The sequence below is a fragment of the Triturus cristatus genome, chromosome 7, assembly GCF_964204655.1.
Source record: "Triturus cristatus chromosome 7, aTriCri1.1, whole genome shotgun sequence".
In the NCBI taxonomy this organism is placed as follows: Eukaryota; Metazoa; Chordata; class Amphibia; order Caudata; family Salamandridae; genus Triturus; species Triturus cristatus.
This window is the reverse complement of record NC_140590.1, coordinates 854,131,376-854,154,886: the sequence shown is the minus strand read 5'-3', so window position 1 is coordinate 854,154,886 and position 23,511 is coordinate 854,131,376. Positions and strand designations below refer to the sequence as shown.

Sequence of the window (23,511 nt, the reverse complement as noted above, 5' to 3'; positions counted from 1 at the left end):
TGAAAAATACTGACCCTCTGCTGGGATTTGCTGAAACATGTTTGAAAAATAAAGTTTTTTCTTATCATTTTCTTATAGAAATTATGGTAGGTGCGCCAGAAGCTAAAAGGAGGACACATTTTCTATAAATTCACAGATATCCTCCCTTCCCATGTGGGGAAATGATGCTCTTGAATACTAAAATGTTGACACAATTTCCATAAATTCTTAAATAACTCCTTGTCAGTAAAAAATTCTGGCATGCTGAGTGAAACGACCTTTCAACATTAGAATCATCTGTCAATTGCTTCCTCAGTGTTCCACCCGCAGCTCCACCACAGAGTTCTAATGAACAACAAGAGTGCCAGCATTATATATTCATGACAAAATGGACACAATTTGCTGAACAGGAGCTGTTGAATGTAAAGCATTTCCTATCAAGGCTGGAGCAAATGAGCCACATGTGTTAATGTGTATATGAAAGCAGCTGGGTAAAAAATGTAAGTGGAAATCTAGGTTTTAAATCTGTACCCAAGTCTAGCACACCCTTTCTACATCTGTTTCGTCATCATATTCGTATCCTCTGTCACCTAATATCTTCTTAATTTCACAATAGTAAGATTTTGGTAGACAGAAGATTTTAATATTTCATTTAAATGTATGGCAGTTTATATTTTAGAGGTGAAGAAAGCTATTTACAGATCGACCTCATATTTCAAATGAAGAGATTTGTATTCCAATGTGTGACAGGACTTTCTCAATAAGTTGCTGTTCGAACATTTACAATTTTATTTTCACTCTTCCCCAATTTGTTTTGTCAGTAGTTGCAGCTCTGTGCATGAGGGTGCATTGCCTCAAAATCACTTATATTTATATTTACATTTACTCTGAGGAAATTGTAAAATACATTAACAAAAACATAATTATTATCTATAACAATGCTGCACTGTATACCTTACAAATTATTATATTCAAATGTAATTAATGAAAACATATTTTAAAATGAATAGTATTGTGAGTAAGAGAGAACAGTGAGGCTACTATTTTAAAACATAGTCAAAGCTGTTATAGGCTACACAAGACTTAGAGCACTTTAAATATATAATACCAGCAAATTAAAAGGAAGGTTTTCTGGGACTCTTTTATTTCAGGAGCATATAGTACCCTTTTCATGTACTTATTCAGCCATCTGCATAGTAAAGTGATTGATTCTAAAGTGTCTTCTCCTGGATCTTGGATCTCAGTGCAGACATGTATGTGATCTAAGTGAACACTCTAGTTCTGTATTAGAACTGTGTGGTCCTCAAAGGAGGCATAGTGATATGTAGGTTGATGCTGTAGTGAGGCCTGTATCAGGTTCTAGCTCTGAATCTCCTGGGTAGTAGCTGCTGGCTATGGGCCTATCAAAATGTAGCATTTTGCCCCGTGCACTTCTGTGTGAATTACACTGTTAATTATATTTATTGATTGTTATAGGACTCAAGCAGTTAGAAGGCAGTAGTAAATACATTACTTTATTGCAAATCTCATCTTGTATTTACTCTTGATATGGTACTGCCTAGAACTGCATAGTTTCTAACGGCAATCTCTTCATTACTTAAAGTGCATTCCATTGCTGCTTAGCATGGGGACTGTACACATGTTCATATTTATTCCTGTGTATATAATTGTTCATAAATTCATACAATATTCTTTAAATATAGGCTCTGGTACTACCTCAAACAGTCTGCTTTGCAGTGACAAGACAAACAAGCCCATATAATGGATTTATATTTGAATGTCCTTTCTGTTGCATTGTAGCCACGTTTATGCTATCCATACAAGTCCACCAACATACATGAATACATAAACAGAGCTTTTACATCTGCATGTACCTTGTCTTGACAAATGTATTATTGGTACGTGCCCTAGAATTCAATGCATATATTAAATGAATTGTTTGTTCACATGCGATTGTGAGTGCCTGCTTCTATGTGTGCATGCCTGTATGTGGGTGTGTGCGCATGCACGCGCTGGTGCGGTAGCATACTTGCTTACTTCCTTAAACTCCAGATCCAGCCTTGTGCTCAGGCTATACAACTTGACATTTGCAATGCTCAGCATGTCAGGAAAATCTAGCCTGCCATTTTCCATCACTGATATTATCTCCATCTTCCTGCTGACTCGGCTTCAAATTCATCAGCCGTTCTACTGCACGTCCAGGATCACTTGACTGTATTATCTATTCTCCAATTGACAGAACCGTGAGCAACGACCTGTGAGGCAGAATACAGTCCACTCCGATTATTTTATCTGGGTTAATGCAGTGCTTAATTGTAAAAAGATAAGTGCCAGGGCCTTCGTCAGGTGACCAATGCAGTTTGAACCACCCACTGCTCCGGCCAGCGCTGCCGGTGACAGTACAAACACACCTACTAACATCACATTACTACAAGTGCAGAACTTCCGACTATTTCAGGGCCTCAGAGCTATATAAATGGCTTGGGTGGCAGGTATTAGTCCTTTTTAATGTATATTCAATTAATAAACAGCTATTTTTGTGTTAATCTATAAATAAAGCAAACCCCGCCATCATGTGGCAGATTGTCATAAAAGCCAGTGTTGGCAATTAAGTGCTGGTGCTGCGCACCAGAAACCACTGGCTTAGATTAAGCACTGTTAAATGCACAGTATAATTGTGAGTTTCGGCAAGTTGACAGCTTTATTACTGTATTACATTTATTTATAAATACAAAAGTCTGAACTTTTCCAATTATAAATAGTTTTACATTTTTTCCTGTGTTTAAGTACTACTTATTTCACAGTGTTTCATGCACACTTTGTTCTGTAGCCTTTGCATCTCTGTCAGTGTGTGGCGCAGACCTGCATCAGCTGTGGGCATTGGCCAGTGGCTGCCATGTCACCTCAAGCTGCAATTAGATGGGTGAAAGGGACAACAAGTGATAAGTTTCCTCGAGTAGCGATCATTGGTGGATGAGACATGTGGGAGATTTGAGCAGCTGGCGATATGTGATACTAACAACTGAGACCTTATTTATAAGACCTTTATGCCGCGGTTGCATCGCCTTTTGTGACGCTGCGGCAGCGTAAAAAATGCACCATACTGCGCTACATTTACAAAGTGACACATCTAGGCAGATGCGTCACTTTGTAAACCCCTGCACTACATTATACCTGCAACAGGTATAATGTATACAGGGTGGGCGTTCTGGCGCAGAACAGGCTCTTAGAAGTGTCACAGTGAAATCTATGAGATTTCACTGCGACACTTCTACGGCCTCATTGCGCCAAATCCTTACACCTGCTTGAAGCAGGCGTAAGGGGTGATGCAGGCCTTTTCACATGGGGCTTGCCCCATATCAAATTACAAATTGCTTGAGTTGTGTCTGTTTCCAGACACACTCCAGCAATGCACTATTTTTGCACCAACAGATACATCAGGATTCCTGACGTATCTGTCAATCCTTGAGACATGAGCGCTGTACAGTAAATACGGCGCATCCATGGTGTCACAAGGAGAGTGCACTGAAAAGTGTTGCATCGCTGTTTTACCGCAGCAATGCAACACTTTTCATAAACGAGGCCCTAAGGGTCTTTTATACAATGCCAACTCACCAAGGCTTAATGGCACAGAAAAGAGATGTTACTACTGCACCCCTATGTGGCACTCATTTCATTAATATCAGAAGGATGAAAAATGGATTCAACCTATGACCTGCCGGTTGCACACAGTTATTTTGTAACCTTGACACTGCAGGCTATTGAACTATCCATTAATTTAGAGTTATACCAGGCTGAGAAGAGGGAAGTGACAATTCTCACTTGTAATGTGGCAGAGCAGTACCTCAGTGACTGAGTGAGCGCACCTCATCTCAGCCAGTGTTTGTGCTTTTCTAAAAACAAGGCCTAAGTTGTATACCTTAAAAAACACTGGATATCTGGCAAGTGAGGCAGTTGTATCATTAATTGTACCGCTATAGCAGAAGCTCTCACGTTGCTTTACCCCCACTGCCTGATGTACGAAATACAATTTGCACAGGCTAAAGCCATCTAATGTGGAACTTTGATTCTCTTACCCCGACTCCATCTCGCCTCTTATTCTCTCATCTGATCTCATTATAGGAAGCACTCGTGTTGCATTAGAGAGCAGCCGCTAAAACGCCTGGCAGGCCTACGTGGACAGAAGTGATTTGTTCCTCAAGTCTCAAAAGGCAAAGTTTGTGCAGCAACCTCACCCCTGTTTCTTCACTGGAGCTGCTTCACACTAGGGAAACTGCATGACTTTAACCCTTCACTACCCTAAGTGCCCTAGATGTAGGTCGGAGGGCACGTCCTAAGGGCCTTATTAATGAGCCCCTTGGGACACTTTTGTGCCGCCGTTGTGTCACTTTTTGTTACGCAGCAGCAGCGTAAAGAATGTGCCATATTTAAAAAGTGACGCATCTAGGCAGATCAAAACCTTATGCCTGCCTCATAGCTGGCGTAAGGTTGACTCAGTGCAATGAGTATAGGCCTCCCCCATGCATTGCTGGAGTTGCATCATGCTTAAGGCAGAACTCCAGCAAGGCGCGGGTTCTGCTCCGACATATGTCAGGATTCCTCACACATCTGTCAATCCTTGCGACATGGATTGGCGTACAAATTGAGAGTGCTGGAATATGGCGCATCCATGATCTCGCAAGGAGGGTGCACTGAAAAGTCTTGCATCGCTGTTTTCACAAAGCAATGCAACACTTTTCATAAATGAGGCACTAAAGACGCAACACTGTGACGTGGAGCTGACAATGGCAGCCCCATGCTTTGGTTGTTGGCAAAATGAAGGCGGGCTTACTGCTGAAGTAGCAGATTATTACACACACAATACAGTCACTTTCTAATTGCATGACCCTGGCTCAACGACGTACAAAGGGTGCCGCGGGACCTAATGCAAGCAAGGAACAAGGGTCTAATGGTTGGGGTCACATCTGGGACCTGGTGCCTCTGCACCTGCAGTGCTAATAAAAGCTAAATCCCTACTGAGGCTTCTCTCGTTTCTAAGCAAAAGTGTGATTTATTTAAGAATCTTGCTTGCAATACTTCATGGCGCCCCTTTTGTTTGTCTTCTTAAAGTCCAAGCAAGCCTTAACCGAAAGAATGGTCATCTCCAGACGTTGTACCAGCTGCAACTCAATAGGATTGCAAGTTCTGGATGACATTTTTGGGATACTAATCGATATTGGTAAGATTGTGTCTCTTATTTCTGGCACCCAAACCACAGAGCTGCCCTATCCACCGCCTTGAGACATTGGTGTCATCCTTATGGTGCAGCCACGTTGTCTATATAATCCTCAGCATGCAGTACATGTCTTCATTTAGTATCACGGATTACTTTACACAGGTGGGTCCTATCACATACAGTAGAAAAGGATGAAAATATTGGCATATTTATTCTTAAATGTATTTATTTTAGCAATGCTCAGCAGAATGCATGAGCTGAAGAATTTCGACTAGGAATGCTGTAGAAAAATAAACAATTTAAGGGCACAAGAGGAGGTTGTTATGATGGGAAGATGTGGAGGAGGTGTGAGTAGAAATGCAATGGATGCTTTATGTAAACAAGACAGGGCAAACGCAGGATTCGAAAGAATGCACAGTAGACCCAGATTTACTATTATGTGGTAATGGTGGTATTGTGATGCAAAGTGGTACAAATGGCTGTGACTCTCAACTTTCTGGCGCAAAATATTTATGCACTGAAAAGTTGATGCAAGTGCACTTTTTTGTGACTTGCATATTGCGAATCGCAAACACTGATGTAATAAGAGTGTCTGAGACACTGTACCTCCCAAATGGGCTGCAAAGAACCTGCCTCATTAATATTCATGAAGCAGGTTGCATTTTGCGCCCCATTCAGAATGGCTGGCACTCCCAAGGATGGTGGCCTGCTGGGGTAAGCAGCCCACTATGTCTGTGACTGCTTTTTCAATAAAGCAGTTTTAAAAAGACAAATGCAGCCGGTTTTCCTTAAAGGAAAATGGGATGCATTTAAAATATGAAAATGAAACGTTTCAGTTTAATTATTTAAGAGTAGGCAGTGGTCCATGGGACAATTGCCTGCTCTTAAAAAACATTTATGCCGCCAATCACGAAGGGAAAGAGGTCACCCTAGGAACCCCTTCGTGTTTGTGAATGACTTAACACCAATTTGAATTTGGTGGTAATATGTCATTGTTTTGCGACCGCATTTGCAAAACAATATTGCATCCCTCTGCGACTCGCAATCAGGAAGGGACACCCTTGGCACGACCCTTACTATTAGCGACTCGAAAATTTATTTTGCGAGTTGGTACGAGTCACCGATTCCCAAAATAGGTTTGATACTCGCTACAACCCTTTTTAGCGATCGCAAACAGACCGATTTCCCATTTGAAACTGCTAAAAACGGTCGTACATTTGGCCCAAAATGTACAAGACTTTGCACCAAGGAGCACCACTGCCTCAGTAACCTATGCAAAGGGGTGCAAGGGCACAAAATGTCAGATCCAATGAATTAACAAGACCAGATTCATTATATCTCTGCACCAAACGAAACCAGGTGCAGAAAAGAAGCAAGTAAAATGTCGCAGGATGTAATTGCAGCGAAATCGCCACAATACACAGCTAAGACTTATGGTTGTCCTTTTGTGTGAACTTTCACTGATGGGAGTATTGTCAGTAAAAAATGTCATGCAAGGTAGGGCTGGCTCCTCTTTACACCGTAGCACTATAGGTAGTAATGCACAAAAATGCCTTTTTTGGCATGAATACCACTAGAGATATTATTGGTGCATACCATTGCACACTTTTCGCCCCACATCATAGTGGTGCATATATTTGTGCAACGCTGCTCTGCGAGAATGTTAGTACATTTTTACCTCTATACGTAAAATACTGTCTTAAATACGTTTTTCGATCTCCTAATATAACTATGCAGTACTATTACCAAGAGTATGTGGCATGATGGCCAGTTCTTCTCAACATCCTGTGATTCTGGGCAAATCACTGAATCTCCCTGTGAATAAAACATGAATATGACTTGTGTAATGTAATTGGTGTCCACATAAAGTACTACAATACCATTGGGTAGAGTTGGTGCTAAAAGTCCCAAAACAATACTACAGCACACCCAGTATAGAGTGGCAATTAAAGACAATCGCTCTGCTTTAATGCTCTCTCATTTGGAGAAAACTCCTAAATTCGGTGATTGTCAATAAAATATGGGCAAGACAAGACCCCCCCCCATGCCACCTTCATTTTTCATCAACAGTGGTAACTGGAGATCTTACAAATTGGTGGGGCAGAATACTGGCCCTGAATTCCAGCGTGTGAGTGATGTGATCAAGCACAACTTTTTCTTGGTGGGTTTAGGTACGCCTACCCCCAGAAAAGTTTGAAGAAATTGAATCAAATAGTGCATTTTATGGTTCAATTCTCTTTTATTGTTTTACACAAATAAAGTAATTCAGATAAGTCAATACCATATACACTGTGCGGATCCAAATGGGTCCAAGGCAGCAGGGTTAAACATCTGGTTTATAACTTATAAGAAACGCCCACTGACAGAACTCCCCAACAATCCCATCCCTGCCTAATCCAGTACTCAGTCCGGTCATTTATGTTTTAGGTAGCTCAGGGTCCCCTGAGTTTGACCGGTCCAGGCTTTCCAGGGTCTAGGTCTGGTATCACCTTCCATATCGCGAAGAGGGGAAGGGGCTCTGCAGAGGTGTGCGTGGGTTCAGTGTGAATGAAACAGTGCATTCAAAGCATAGTTTTCACATACGTTTGCTGAAAAGCCATGGGCTCCTAAAGGTCACTCATTAAAAATTCAAGCACTTTTCTGATGGGTCAAACCAATGAGGTCTGATCCTCCCCAGGAATCGACCCCTTTTTGACCAAATGTTTAGTGGGTGCCTCCGGTATGCCAATAATTACATCAGTAGTGCCAGGGCAAATATTTTGTCACATGTTATGTTACGAAATTTTCTATAGCACGCGAATCACCCGGGGGCCTCTCGGCGCTTGCTTTGATCGTTTCTGAGGACGGAAAAGATAGGGAGAGGAGGAGATTCCACGTTATCAATTACGGAGCAAGGAATAAAAAGGTTTTCAGTTTTTTCTTAAATGCAGCGAACGAAGGACATTTCCGGATGGTGATTGGAAGCAAATTCCAGTACCGTGGCACGAGGCAAGAAAACGACTTAGCCCCTGCGCGGGCATGTGACATGCATAATGCCATGAGTCCCCTTATGCCAACAATTGCATACAATATGCCGGTGTCAGAATTTTGTCATTGATAAGATCCATATACAACGGGTGTCCCATATGTCAAAAATCACCTCTATTATACATTAGGGCCAGAATTTTGTCATGATTGCATGATCACCCTTATATGCCATGATTATTCTCCCTAATGTTAAGGATTCCTTCCAATGATCCAGTCAAAAGTGCCCTTGATGCCTAGAATTACATCCAGTATGTCAGCACTAGCATTTTGCCATGGGAACGAATTTTCTCCAATATGCCAGCATCAGAATTTTGCCATGGGTGCATCTTATGCCAAGAATTACCGCCAGTATGTAAGCATCAGCATTTTGACATTGGTGTCCCACATGCCAAACATTAGCGCTCATGTACGACTACGAGATTTTTGCCAGGGGTGCCCCTTATTCCAAGAAGCATCTCCACGGTGTCAATGTTGCCTCTTAAAGCCAATAATTACCTTCTGTATGCCAAAGTCAGTGGCAGACTCACAAGCCTAACACACTCATGCACACTCTCACTCACTCATGCTAACTTACATTCACTCACTCAAACTTAGACTCACTCACACTCCCTCAGACTACCTCACGCTCATTCTCACTCACTCATATTCTCACTCTCACAGTCTCACTTTCTTATTCTCACTCACTCTTTCACTGAATTGTACTCCCCGTGCCTCACTCACTCACTTCCACTAAAACACATACACATGCTCTCTCTTGTATACACGCTCACTTAATTATGCTCACTTACATTCAGTCACACACACTCTCAAACTTCTTCACCTTCCCTCAGAATATTTTTCACTCTTTCTCTCTCACCACAATCACTTGTGCTCACTCTCTCATTTACATTATTGTGACCCATTTTTGTTCACAGTTAGTCATTCTATCATTTATTCTCACTCACTCCCCACCATTACTCTCACTCATTTCTACTCACCGACTCATACATGTTCACCCATACATTTGAAAGTTTTTTAGGTCGAGCCTAGCAGAGCGCTCATGCGTTGCACTAGGAAAACGACCTCTTGGAATCACTCTGGACTTTTCACACGTTCGTGCATATGTTTTTTTTTTAGCATTTTTTTTCTATTGGGCTTTGCGTGTGTCTTTATAAAAAGACAGTACGCAATTGGGCAAAGGCGGGTGCATGTTCCACCTTTCCCAGGGAATGTATCCACCTACGGCTTGCGGTTACGAGCAGGGGCGCCATCTGTTCGGGGTCATGTCACCAGCTGTTTTAAATTAGTGTGTTCGTGTTTGCTGCGCTTGTTACTTCCGCACTCACCCCAGCCTCTTCTCTTCTCCGCTTTACCTTGCTCGTTTCCTGTTGGCGCTCCCCGACCCCTCACTGCTGATCACTGGGGCCCTTTTCGGAATTTTTTTTTCTCTCGTTTTCGGCTTTGCTTCCTGTCACGCTACACCCCCTTACTGTCCCACCCAGACCTCTTACACAAACTAACTGCCTATATCCCGTCTTACACTTTTTTTGTCATTTCTCATCGTGATGCCCTTCTTCTCCCCTCACTTTTCATCTGGCATAACTCAACCCCCCCTCTCTCTGATATAGCTTTCAATAGTAGCGATTTTTTTCCCCTTCAACCGCATTTCAAAGGTAGCAACAAGGGGCCCTTTCGAGGCCAAAAAGCGCTCTATAAATGACTCACTTTTCTCTGGGGTTTGTTGTTCAAATTCTGTAGGATTTCTTTCACCTCCTTCATCCACGTCCTGTCTCCATGTCCCATCCCTCCTTCATTCATTTACACCTCACACCCTCCACTCCCCGACTCTTGTCTTCGCTCCCTCACATTTTCTGTCTCCCTCGTTCTACCTTCATTTCTACACTTTCTTCTCTATTTATCAGCCAGCTTTTTTGTGTGAGTTTTTTTTGCAGTTTTATTTAGCGCTAACTCGACCCGAAGGTATTGGAGTGCTTTACAACTCCCCCACTTCTTTCCTCTTTAATGATCTTTCGCCTTCCACTGCCTATGACGTGTCTCCCTACACCTCTACTACCGCCCTCGCGCCTTCTCCTGACTAGACACCCTTACTGTCATTTCCTATGTTTCTCTCCCCGTCCTTTTATTTCCTGTACCCAGCTCTTCTCATTCCTTTCCTCTCCCCCTTCCGATCTCGTGACCTCCACAAGGTCTGTTCCCTCTCCCGCACTCCTCTTTCTTTTCAACTTTTTCCTACCTCACTTACCATCCCGCCTTCTTCTCCTCCACTACTCTCCCCCCTGCATTAGCCCATCCCCTCGCTACACATCGACGCTCCCTCTTTCCCCTGCTGTCCCCTTTTCGGAGAGTTCCAATGTTTTCATCTTCCCTTTCATCACCACTACCCTCAACCCTCCTCTTCATCTCTTCCCTCTTCATCTCCTTCCCTCCATAAGCCTCACTGATCTGCACTCTCCCTCGTCAGCATACTTCCCTCCTTTACTCCTCTCTGCTCGCTCTCCTCCACTCCTCCCATGTCCTGGCTGGGCCTCCCTTTCCTCCTCCGCTCCACCTCTCTCACTCCCAAACTCAGCTGCCCTCCAACGTGTCTATCAACTGAACTTTCCACTCATTCACCTCGCCCTCTCCCTCAAGCCCCTTTTTTCCAACTAGCCCCCCTCTCTTCTACACCTATCTTCTCTCGTCCCTCGTCTGCTTTGCCCTCTCCCTTCCGCGATCATGCCACCTCTCCCCACCCTGACCACCTTCCACTCATCTTGACTCTCTCACATTTACTGTCTCCACCCCCCTCTTCATCTTGTCTTCTCTGCGTGCCCTCTACGCCACAACCCTGCTTTCCACCCCTCCCGTATCCGCTGCTCACTCCCTCTCTACTTCCCCCTTCACTTCTCTCTCCTTTTTATGTCTCCTCTTTTCTCTCACTGCCTTTCGTATTCAGCCGTCCATACCGCCTTCTTTCTGTACCCACCCCAGTGTTAATTTTCCTCTTTCGTTTCTAGCCCTGCCTTCCTCCCTCTTCCACCCGCCCTTCATTGGACCTCTCCACCGTCTCTCCTTCCTCCACCCTGTGGTATTTGGGCCTCAGGCCCACATACTGATAAGTGATGGACACAGACACAGATGGTATGGGGTGGATAACTGGCCCAGAGCATGTGCGCTCTGCCCCTTTTATTGTCAGGGTCACCTGACTGGTGACGCCTGTCGTGGGTGGGTGTTCAGTGTGAGTTAAAACATGCTGAACCGCTAGAATGCTGATCAGACGATCACTACATCCCTCCCAAACTTTAATGAAGGTCCAAACAAAGAAGTCCGAACCTGTGGGAGAGAATACAAAATGCAAACAAAACATAACTCAGTGATAACGACTTCCATGTAGTCTTTTTCGCTGCTGGTCAACTGCCGACGAGGGCATCCTTGCCGCCGGGACCACTTGTTCTCCTTGGCACGATGTCCGGGAGCCCTGTGGATGTGCTCTCTTGGACTTGCACCGTGGAAGTGTGCTCTACAGTCTCTTTCTTCCTGTACCGCAGTCAGTGAAAAGTGCAGATGGAACGATGGTGGATCATTTGTGTCTTACTATCAGCTGTATAGTCCTGGTTGAGGTATTTTCTCTAACTGGTGATTATCTCCAACGGGATTTGCAGTTGCAGGATATCCCTCTCACGGATACCCCTCTCTTGTGGGTGTCCCCTCTCACTGGACGACCCGGAGGCCCTTTGCTGCCAGGCTTCCACTGGACCGGTGGACTGCCGCCTTGTCGCTCCAACCGCTTTGGAGGAATCGCTACGGGTCCTCTCTCCGTGTCCGAAGCTCCACCTGAAAAGGGTGTTGTTGGCACTTGTTCCTTCGCATGCTACCTTTGTTCTTTCAGGATTTCCTGAGCAAGCTTCAACAGTCCATCTCTCATGTTGGGACCCCCTGCCACCGGTGTCCCTGAGGCCTCTGCCCCTTGGATATCCACGGTCCTGTGTCCGTTCCATCCCAGAGGTGGTTGTTACCAACAGAACGGCCTGCTCGCCTCTGTCGTCCCCGGGTGACCTTCGGATTTGCACGCAGACGTGTACTCCCAGTGGTGCTGATGTTTTCCAGGTACTGTGTTCGGATGTTCATGCACTCTTTCACTTTCCTCTTCGGGTGTTCCCCTTCAGGTGCGTGTTGTGATGATCTGTCACGCACACCTCTTTGTTCTTCTTCTCTCCTCTTCTTCTTCCTTCGTCATGGCATCTTGCCACTCAGGATCTGTCTTTCCTTCCTGCCTTTGCGACGCGGTCTGGTCTTCGCATCTTCTTGCTCGTAGTGACCCGGCTTCTCCGTGTAGCGTGCACTCTACACTTTTCCCTCTAGTCTTGTCCCAGTACTAGGACACTGTCTCCCTTTCACTCTGTGACTGGACCGGTAGTCGCGACCTTCTTTCACACAACTACTTCTGACTTCAAAGTGATGTAGTCGGACTCCTTGTCCGTCACAATCTGGTCCTCTTCGCGGACCTCTCCTGGGGTCCTCTTCATTGACGTCCCCTCGGCCATTCTCTTCGCTCACTCTCTCTGGCCTCTTGGCAGGTCACTGTGCTCTCTGACCTCTTGTAGGTCGGCATCTTCCTTGCGACCATCTGGTCGGTCGGCTTCTTTATTGCGACCATCTGGTTGGTCAGCTCCGTCCTCCTTGCGACTGTCTGACAGGTCGGCTTCTCCCTTGCGACCAACTGGCTGGTCGGCTTCTTCCTTGCGACCATCTGGTTGGTCGGCTTCTTCCTTGCGACCATCCGGCTGGTCGGCTTCTTCCTCCTGGTGACCATCTTCTCGGTCTTCATGCTTCTCGTGGTCTACGCAACCACTTCTTCTCTTCTCTTCTTGGGGTTCCTTGTGGTATCGCTCTAACTGCTTTGGATAGCCACAGTTGCCCCTGCGCTGTGGCCTTATTCTCTTGGTGCTTTCTTGCGTGTCTCTGTCTCCTCACAGCTGTGTAGTGGCTTGGTGCCACTTTGGCATGGCAAGCCTCTTGCGCACTCTCGTGTGTACTTGGCAGTCCCCCCCCGTCCGGGGTTGCCTTTGTTTTCTTTCAGCCGTCTTCCCTGTGCCACACTGCTCACTTCCTGGCACGATGTTGCCTACAAATTTCATAGCCCACGTTCTGTAGTGCACTCCCTAACGTGCACCGTTTCTGTCAAGCTGTCTCTTAGTGTATTAATTTATTTTGGGCGTACTACTGCAATTTGGCAACTAGATGGCAGGGAATCGCTTTCACCGGCACCGACAGTCTTCCTACATGCAGTCTGAATCCCCTCAGCAGGGGCTTTCCCGGGCTAAGTTGCTGCCTCTTTTGCTGTCTGGGCAGGACTCCGCGTTCCCCGCAGTGAGTTGATTTCTTGTTATTTTTTTTATTGGGGCAGAGCAGTCACCCCAATTGCCTTTCCATTGTCCTTGTATGGGGCTTCCACAACTTGTTTCTTGACGGCGCTGGCCGCATGGAGATTTTGTCCGTGTTCCGCCCCTCGCAACAGGCTCACTTAACACTCGAGCTGCGCGGGGGCTGGAGCTGCTACTTAGAAGGCCTCCCCTTCGGCGTCAGAAATGGCTGCCACCGCTTCGCATGCTCAGCTGGCGTTGCCTCACCACCACACGCCTCTTGCACTGCCACAAGTGCCCATCCTCTGCCCGACCGTCGCAGTCTCGCTCGGTGCTCACGCTGCGCGGGGGGAGAGGGGCCGGAGTTGCGGCACGGAAACTCCGGAATCTCGCTACTTGCTGTGGTCTTCATGGGGGTGGAAGGGAGCGGCCAACGGTCTGCTCTCGTCCTCCTTGCCGCTCGGGGTGGGAACGAACCTTGCTGACATGCCCCTCTTGAGGCATGGAGTCCCCTCGCCCATGCTCTGAACTGCCTGCCGGTAGTATTGCTTTCGCCCCTGTGTGTCTCGGCAAGGGGCTGGCATGTAGGCGCTATGCCTTGCACTCGCTGCGCTTACGTTCACCTCCTCGTGCGGGCTCACCTTCCGCCCGATCACCACTCCGGCCTGCTCACTTCTTGCAGTCTGTGGCGGTGGCTGGAATCCTGGCAGTCCGACCCTGTTCGGACTGCATCTCCACCATCCCGGGCCTCTCTTCACGCCAGATAGCTTGGCAGCAGACACTTCAGAGGCGGGGTGGGCTCCCGCCGCCTCGACTGCACCCCTGGGGCTCTACACATGCCAGTGGGCTACCGGGCACATCTGCACAGGGGGCGGATTAAAGGTCGGCACTTCAGGATCGGGGTGAGCTCCCGATCTCCTCACCTTCGCCCCGGGGCATGTTGCACGCCCCGCGGGTCTTCGGGGCGATGCGGGGTGGGCTCCCGGTCACCGTCTTCACGCCTGGGCTCTTCACATGCCCCGCAGGCGATTAGCCACCTCTCGCTGATTCACAGGGGGTGCCCCTCGCACAGGCAGCTCTACCCCTCACCACCTGCACATGTGGGATCCCACCCTCGTCGCAAATGTGGTATTTGGGCCTCAGGCCCACATACTGATAAGTGATGGACACAGACACAGATGCATGGGGTGGATAACTGGCCCAGAGCATGTGCGCTCGGCCCCTTTTATTGTCAGGGTCACCTGACTGGTGACGCCTGTGGTGGGTGGGTGTTCAGTGTGTGTTACAACATGCTGAACCACTAGAATGCTGATCGGACGATCACTACACACCCCTCTATGCCTTTTCTTTTTATGTCAACCCTTTACTTTACTTCAGCAAATGGCATTGATCAGTGCCTCAAAATAAGCACTACAGGTAACAGGTTGCGGCGCTGGCTCAACATTCTCGAACTTTGTACAGATATTTTTTAATGCATTTTTGGGCCCGAACTTCCCACCTGACTTCAAAACAGCACACTGTACCTGGGTATTCAGCACCACTGGCCATGATCGAAACGAGCTGCTTACTTCAAAAGATATTATGTGTTCCTCATAGTTTTAACAACAAGCATTGGCATAGCCAATAAGTCTCACCTTTGGGACCTTATAAGTGTTTAACCATGCAACAGTTATTGTTGTTGCACCAAGGATATTGTGCCGCATAACTAAATACTTATAAGGTCCCAAAAGCGAGACCTATTGGCTATGTCAATGCCTGTTTGTACTTACTTTTAGCTGTATGTGCCAGTGTGCTTCAGCTGCCAGTACCTGATAGACCATCATGGCAGACTTCCAATTCCCTTCTGTATTTTGTTACTGTACTAGAAGTGACTAATAGGGTATAAATAAATACTTATAAAAAAGGGGGCAGAAACAAAGAGGGCCCGAAGACTATATGGCTCATTGCAACCTATACCTCCGCAGACAAGTTTTGCTTTATCTTCCCAATCTCCTGCCCCGTAATCTTTCCCAACCATACTTTTCTCGAACCCCGACTGACCTTTACTATCCAACTAATGAGCCAACACCCCCCCCCACCCTTTTGTGACGCAGGTGCCATGGCCTTTTCGACTCTATGCTCGCTCACCACCTCTTTTTTTGTTAACTGCCTCTAGCACCTCTTTAGCCCAATCAAAATAACCTGTTGGTCATTTAATTGTCTACATCCCTGATCACAGTCCACCACCCTAGGGCACTCCCGGTATGTGCGCCTAAGCGCGCTCTCTTTTTACAGGGGCGAGGACAGCCACAGGAACCTCAGTCCACAAATTTCCCTGACCACCACTATTACTGATGGACTCGATTGTTCGGTTTGATCCCTATACAAAATATGTCTGCCTTTGTGTTTGTCTCTATAAACTCGAAACGTAATTGAATTAAAATTCATGTTAAAAACACAAATTAAACATTCTGATTCGCTCTCCAACTGCAAGAATTCAAGGAGCAGAGAGGTGGTGGTGTTTTCTCTTATGTAATCTAGGATGTTCTTATTCCTCACTGCTACTCCTAGCCTGAGCAGTAGTTTCTCTCCTAATATCACTCCCTCTGTCGACAGTTGTTGAGCACATTACGTTTTATGGTCACAATGAATACTGGAGATTAATACTGTGCCATGTGAGTAACACAGAGGAGCATCTTTACAAGGGGATATCATCCACCCACAACTTTACTTTTAGCAACATTCTGGTGTAGATACCTGTTATAATCCACCCTCTTTCACCTTCTGCTCTATAATCCACCATCTTTCACCCTCTGCTCTATTGTCTTATTTATTACCTCTTTGGTTTCTCTTTTTTTCCACCCCTTTCTTTTCTGCCCTTTGGAATGTTCTGACAGTTTAGCCAGAGGCTGCCTTAGAATGTTGACAGAGGCTTCCTGACTGGCGAGTTCTTGTGCTGTGCTGTGATAGTATCTTGTTGGAGGTTCCAGAGTGGAGGCCGAAAAAAAGTTATACTTGAACTTTACTCACCTGACCAAGTGTCTTTGTAACAAAACCCTTGTCTCCTTATTTACAAAGTGGTGTTAAACAACTAAACATGGCTTAATGCCGCCTTGTAAATAAGGCCTCTTTTCACGCTACACTTAGTGTGAAAGGAGCGTGCAATGGGTGTTGCAGTGGGAGTTCAGCTGCAACACCCTTTGCCTTTTGACGCTGCCCAATATTTAAAAGGCTGGGGAGGTGCCAACAACTAAGACCAGGGAATACCTGGTCATAGACTGGTGATACAAAGAAAAAGTATTAATTTCTTCTTGTTCTTTGCTCTTTCCATGTGTGAGGCATTCTACAGTACACATAGAAAGTGCAAACCGCCTTTCAAGATTGTTTATATGCAGGAGGGTGTCCGTTCGTGCACATAACAATCACCCTGCAGTGCAGGTACCCTTGCAACATGGTTCAAGGGTGCCTGCACTGGGGCTAGGCAGTTTTATTAGCGCCACTGCTAGAGGAAATACAGGGGTGCGCCGTATGTTTGTAAATACAGTGCATTTCTGCATTTAAAAAATCTCGGAGCGCGACATTACCATTTGGAGTAACACCAGGCTCCAACATTTTGTTGTAAATTCCCCATCCCCCCCGAGTCTTTCTCAAACTTGAAGGTTTGCTACCTATCTCTGACATGATCATTATAACATCTACAAGTTTGCATGTGTTTAAGTATAGGAATTTGTGTACATCGAATATACCTCTAAAGTAATGGTGTACTGAACATAGGAGGGGAAACCCATAGGGAAAGTCATGGTAAACAGTGGTAGCATAGGCACAAGCAAGCAATGGCTACAATATGAGAATTACCAGGGGAAGGAAGTAGGTTTTGGGGTTTTAGGGAGAATAAGCTGATACTTCCAAAATGAGCATGGAATTTTGTTGAGGTTTCTGAGAACATACAATTTTAATGAAGGCGAGGAACATGTGGAAATACATTATGATAGATGTCACCATTTGAGTGGTTAGCTTTATAATTTATGATTATTTCCACTGTACACGGTTGAATTCCCTAAGATCTGTCTAAATACTAATATTCTGATTTTCTGCTTCTAGGTTTCGAGTGACTCATATCGGGAAGAAGTCGAGTATACAGGGATCACAAGATGAATCCCACCCTGACACCAGCAACGACACCAGCACAGCTGATAAGGACCCTGAAAGCCAGAGCACCAAGAGGTCCCCAGATGACGCTCCCAAAAATGGAACTGTCCAGCCAGAGGGACGCAAACTCAATGGGAAAGACTCAAACCCATGTCAGCACAACGGTCCCCGCGACGGTGCAATGGGAACCAGGGGGGCTACTGACATCCGGTTTGTGGATTTCCAGGCACCAGGAACTCGCACAGCAAGAACTCAAGGGAAGATGGCTAAGCCCAAAGTTGTTAATGAGCAGAAGAGGAGAGGGAGCTCCCCGCAGCAGCCGACAACGGAAAATGTAGTCTTGGAAATGGAGGAAATAAATTTGTCTCAAGGGTTAAGCTTTGCACCGAGCGTCAATGTGTCCGCTTCTGACTTGGAAGACAACAGACAAAGACCATCTACAGAAGGAACACAGCTCCAGGTACCATAACCTCAGTGTATCCCAATGTCCATATCAAGGGCCCCTCCCACCCAGGACCTCCGTGCCGAAAGGGATGTTGAGTGCACATGTGTGCTGACTTAATGCGGTTACCACTGTATGAATGAAATAAGGAACAAGAGGAAAATCTAGAGTCAGTACCTGTATCACCCCTCTGTGCCTCCATATCCATTCTCCTCCAGAGCACCCGGGTATTAATTTATTTAAAATTGTCGTTATTGTGGCAGTCTCAGTGTTCATGAAGAATAAACCCTTAGGATTCCATAGGTAGACATATAAAACATGTGTCCACTTTCCAGCAAACCAGGGTGCTGAATAAGTTATATCCTAGTTAGTTGTCTAAATAGCACTTAATCGAGTGCACAGTGCGTTGACACTTTTATATATTTAAAAAGTGAACCTGGCATTCACACTGTTTAAAAATTATAATTAAATATAAAAAAAAGTAATGCTTCTTTGGAAAGCCTAGCTGCTTGAGGTAGGACGTGGCAACCATAATAGGGAACGTGAACAGTGAGTAATAGAAGACATGAGAGGGTAACAGTGAGAGAGTTTGTATGAAACATACCGATTTAAAATCTGGAGTTCTATCAGGAGTTCTTCGGCAAGGAACACGAAAGAAGGGTGTCAAGACAATTTAGGCCCTTATTTACGGGGAATTGGCGTAGGGCAGCTTTGCAAGTTTTCCTGTCATTCCTGCAATGTGGAAGGGCAGGAATGCACCGTATTTATGAAATAAATTCCTGCCCTTTCCCCTTGCGCTGGGGTGCAATTGGCTGCCTAGCACCAACACTGGCACCCCTGCACCAAGGTGCAAGGGTGTCTGCATTGCATGCCAGATTGTTTTTGTGCAGGAAGGGGCACCTTCCTGCACAAAAACAGTCCCAAGAAGCGTCACCCTCCTATGTGTGCTGTAGAATACAGCACACAAGGAAAGAGGAGAAACGAGGAGAAATAAAAATATTTCTCCTTGTTATGCCTGCTCTGGGGAGGCGTAAGGTTTTGGTACTGCCCCAGGTTTATGTGATTATATCCATCTAGGGCAGCATCAAAATCCATGCATGTTGCATGGAAAAACCCATTGCAACACCCATGGAATGCCTCCCTGGCGCAGAGTAAGGCAACGCAGCGGATTGCGGTGCTTTATCTTATTTCATTTCTATGAGGCCATGCAAAGCCACACAAAGTGCTTTGCGTGGCATCATAGATATGATTGAGAGGCTTATGCAGCCGGAACATCAAAAAAAGTGATGCTCTGGTGGTGCAAGCCTCTCATAAATAAGCTCCTTAGTGTGTGGTCTCCATAGGCTGTCCACCAGGGTTTAGGGTTGAACTATGTCACTGATAGAGTTGGAAGATGGGAGCTGGGTGGTCCGTAATACCTAACAAGTTTCCGGCTGCTGATGAGGCCCTGCTCTCAGAGGACTGTGGGCTTTTGACACATTTGCTTAAGAGTAATTCCCTGGTTGACCAGGAGCTATTTGCGATCTTTCCGTTATGGTGTCACATGTCAGCCACCACAGGGGCCACATATATGTTGAGCTTCCCTGTTATTAATACTTGCTTTTGAGGAAGGGCTGAGGCATCAGGTAATGCAATGCAGTAATCAAGTCTGAGCAAGATTACCTCTCCGTTTGGCCCATTGTCTGTCGTAATGAGAGATAGCGGTGAATTTGACTAGCCAATTGCAATCTTTGTGGCTGAGTCAATTAGTGTAAAGCTGGTTGATTTGAAGTCAAATGCTCTAAACATTTTCACCAAAGTGAAAACATTGCATATACTTGTAGGCCATGTGGAAGAAATCAGTAACGGACCACTGCATCTACCAGTAGGGTAATAAGTAAAGCTTTTTTCATGCAAACTCACTGCCCTCTGAGATGACTGGTTTCCTGTGACTAAGGGCCTGATTAGGAGTTTGGTGGTGTGGGTGCCGGCCGCTATTCCATCGCCCCGCTCCCACACCGCCAAACTCGACCACTGACCACCCCCATATTAGGAGTTTTCTCCTGGTCTGGTAGGCGGTCCTTTTGTGGTCCTACGGCAGTGCACTGCTAAGGCTCATTTGTGAGCCTTAGCAAGGTAGCTCCATGGGAGTGCCAAAGCCTGTTCCTGCACGGCATGGACTGTGAAGTCCATGCCATGCAGGAACAGGGGGTGCATGCACACAGAGGTGCACACATGTGCTCCCCCTGCATGCATCCCCAGACCTTGAGGCAACAGGGGGCCCTATAGGAACCCCTTTGCTTCCTCACCACCACAAGTTTTATGGTGGGCTCACTGGCATGAAAACTGTAGCAGTGAGGAAACTCATAATATGCTTGGCGTTGCCTCAGGGGCACCACCAGCATATTGTGAGCCTCTGACTGCTGCGCCAGTGCCGAGCGATCACGCATCCCTGGCAGTTGTGGCAGTTCAATGGCTGTCCTACCGCCAAACTTGTGATAGGGCAGTTTGACCACTGGTTTGGAGGTGGCCGCACTGCCAAGGTGGGTTTGGCGGTCCATCGGACTGCCAAACTCATAATTAGGCCCCAAGTATGCAAATTTTCAGGAGGGTTATAAGACGGGTGTCAGGAGCAGGTAAAAGTACTAGTGCATTCTCCAGTGCATCACAGACACTGGCGAAGATGTTTAGGCTCGAGAATAGCAACAGAAAACCTTCTCCTGTCTCAAGTGATAGACGAGCTGAGGCTGCAGTATTTTTTGCAAATACTCTGGATTGTGTTTTACGCAAAATGTTTGTAGAGTGCCTGGAGAGATTTGGTGCAGTCAGCGGTAGCTGTGGAAAGCCTGCTCGACCTGCCAGTTTTTACATTTCACCAGTGCTTCTCAGTTCAACCGTGCCACCGATGGAGTCAGTCATGAGAGCTGGGTAACTCTGGCCGTTCTGGTTATGAATCGTTTTCTGGCAGCCTCGGGCACGAATGATTCAAGCCTGCCTTCGTCTTCATCTACTTCTCGTTTTGGCTTTCATTTCTGAATTGCCCAGCCTATTGCTTTAGCAGTTTGTATATCATTGGATTGTCTCTCCTTTTGGAAATGTTACTTTTTCTTCTTTAGTTGTGTTTTTTTACATAGGGCTTTGATAGAACGGGACGATTACACGCCACCCAGATTTAGGTGCAGGAATACCAGGTGGGGGGAATTAACGTTTCTGACAAGTATCCTCACACCTAAATCCGGCTGCTATGGGGGATGGGGAGAGCATGCAGAGCCAGTCTGTGTCAGCTGGGGTGAGCATTCCATGATCTCCCTTGGTGTTGACAGGTGTTGGGTGAGGCTGGTCTGTGCCTCTATCCACAGCCTCTGAACTGGACCCACATTCGACTTTACCAGCTGTGTTTCCGACTGGTAAAATGGGACCTGGTGTGCCAGAAACCTGTAATTACAGGTGTAGGAACATCAGGCCTTTTGTGATTGGGTGGTGTAGGATCCCCAAGGGAAATACTACTCTGTCCGACTTGTAATCAGGACCCAAAAGAATGGAACTGAATGATTTAATGTTAGAGACTGGAACCGTGGCTATTATTGTGAAATCTTTGCCAACCATCCTAGTTAATGGGAGAAGCCGAAAGTCATGTCCCCTAACATATTAACAGCTATCTAAATGATAATGCTGGCACAAGCTCGTTCTAAAAATCATCTTTATTGTTTTTTCATGTGTTTTAATCACATACGTGGAACAGAATATTTTTATGTATGCGTGTTACTTACACCAACTTTTGTCTTGTGTCAATATAATGACAAATTGTGTAGAAAGGTGATATAGCATTATTCTTCAACACTTGGGGGGATATTCACAAGGATCTAACGTCACTTTATCACAGCCAAAGTTGCGATAAACTTATCACCCCAATCACAAGCTGCTGTTAACAACCCACAGCACCAGTTTACCCGTGATAGCAGCCGCAAAATCATCCCCACAGATGACCCCCGCACCTATCGCTAATGAGATGCAGAGTAGGCGTTCCCGTGTCAAAAGCTGCGACAACACCACTGCACAACATTCACAACGACCAGCCAGAACTGCGATAAGAACACAAAACAGGCGATAAGGCGCGTTAGCAGCAGGAAAATAACACCTGCTCTGACCTGGTGCAAAGTCAGACCACAGCCTGCACCACAAAAGGGAGCACAGCCCCGAGCCACACCTGAAGAACAACAGATGCACCCGGGCAACTGAACATGCAGCCCGGAGGGCTGAAATGGCAACAACACCCGCCGCCACCACCCCCAGGACCCACCTCACCGGCACCCCCCGACCAAAGACATGCCACATCAGCTACACCTAAACATGTAAAAAATAATCTGCTTGATGTCGCACAATCACAACTGGTGACATTCATGTGTCGTCACAAAAATGAGCATTCACTTTCGAAGCAACAAATGAAACTTTATTAAAATGAACATTGAAATAACGATTTCATATGTATGACTTTGCTATGCCCGTGCTTTAACAAAATAAAAAAACAGATTTTCAAAAAAAAATGAACACTGAATTGAAATGAAGACACATGGCGGCTCCCCTCCGGACAATCCGTAGGTCACAGCCTGCAAGACAAAAATCATGATGAGAAGGTGTGTCCTGCGCACATCAAAGGACAGAGAGAGCGAAGGAGAGAGAGAGGAAGAGAGGGAGAGAGAGAGATAAAAAGAGAGAGAGAGAGAAGAAGAGAGGGGGAGAGACAGAAGAAGAAAGGGAGAGAGAGAGAAGAAGAGAGGGGGAGAGAGAGAGAGAAGAGAGGGAGAGAGAGAGAGTGCCGCCCCTGTGCACACAGGCCACACTGCTCACCTGCTGCCACCGGTGTGTCTCCAACCACTTGCCGGTATGTATAGCAGTTCACCAGGTCACACATCTGAGACAGACCCGTCATCTGAAACAGAGTCCAGATACATGATTGGCACAGTACACACAATTGCACAAGACAACATCGCCTGCCCACCCATGCACACCCAGGCAGAAGCAGCCCAGCCCCTCCCGCCGCCCATCGGAGCATGCCCGCCCATGCACACCAGGCCTCACTGCTCACCTTCCGCCACCGGCGTGCAGACAGGAGGTCCCACCACGTGCCGCTGCAAGCCACAAGCCCGGGGCCCGTGGATATGGCACCCTCCACACCATGCAGCCTCACTCCGCAGGCCACCAGGTCTCACATTTGGTGCTGTGTCTTGATTACTCCATGGCAGAGGACATACCAGTGCACCCAGCCTCATCGCAGGCTGCACACCCGCTCAGCCCAATAGGTGCCACTAACTCTGGGATCCCGGAAGCGACGCCATGTGGCTGTAGGCGCCCGCTGCCCACTGGCTCTGGCCTAAAATGCGGTCCAGCAGGGCACACAA

General features: G+C 46.5%; 1 protein-coding gene across 2 annotated transcripts in view; it reads left to right on the top strand.

The window, feature by feature from the left end:
- RELL2 (RELT like 2) overlaps positions 1 to 23,511 on the top strand; it is a 156,944-nt gene that overhangs the window by 101,900 nt on the left and 31,533 nt on the right. For both annotated transcript variants that reach the window (XM_085617782.1, XM_085617781.1), the window contains exon 6: positions 17,644 to 18,151. In XM_085617782.1, coding sequence (XP_085473908.1) covers positions 17,644 to 18,151 — 508 coding nt within the window. The remainder of the gene's footprint in view (positions 1 to 17,643; positions 18,152 to 23,511) is intronic.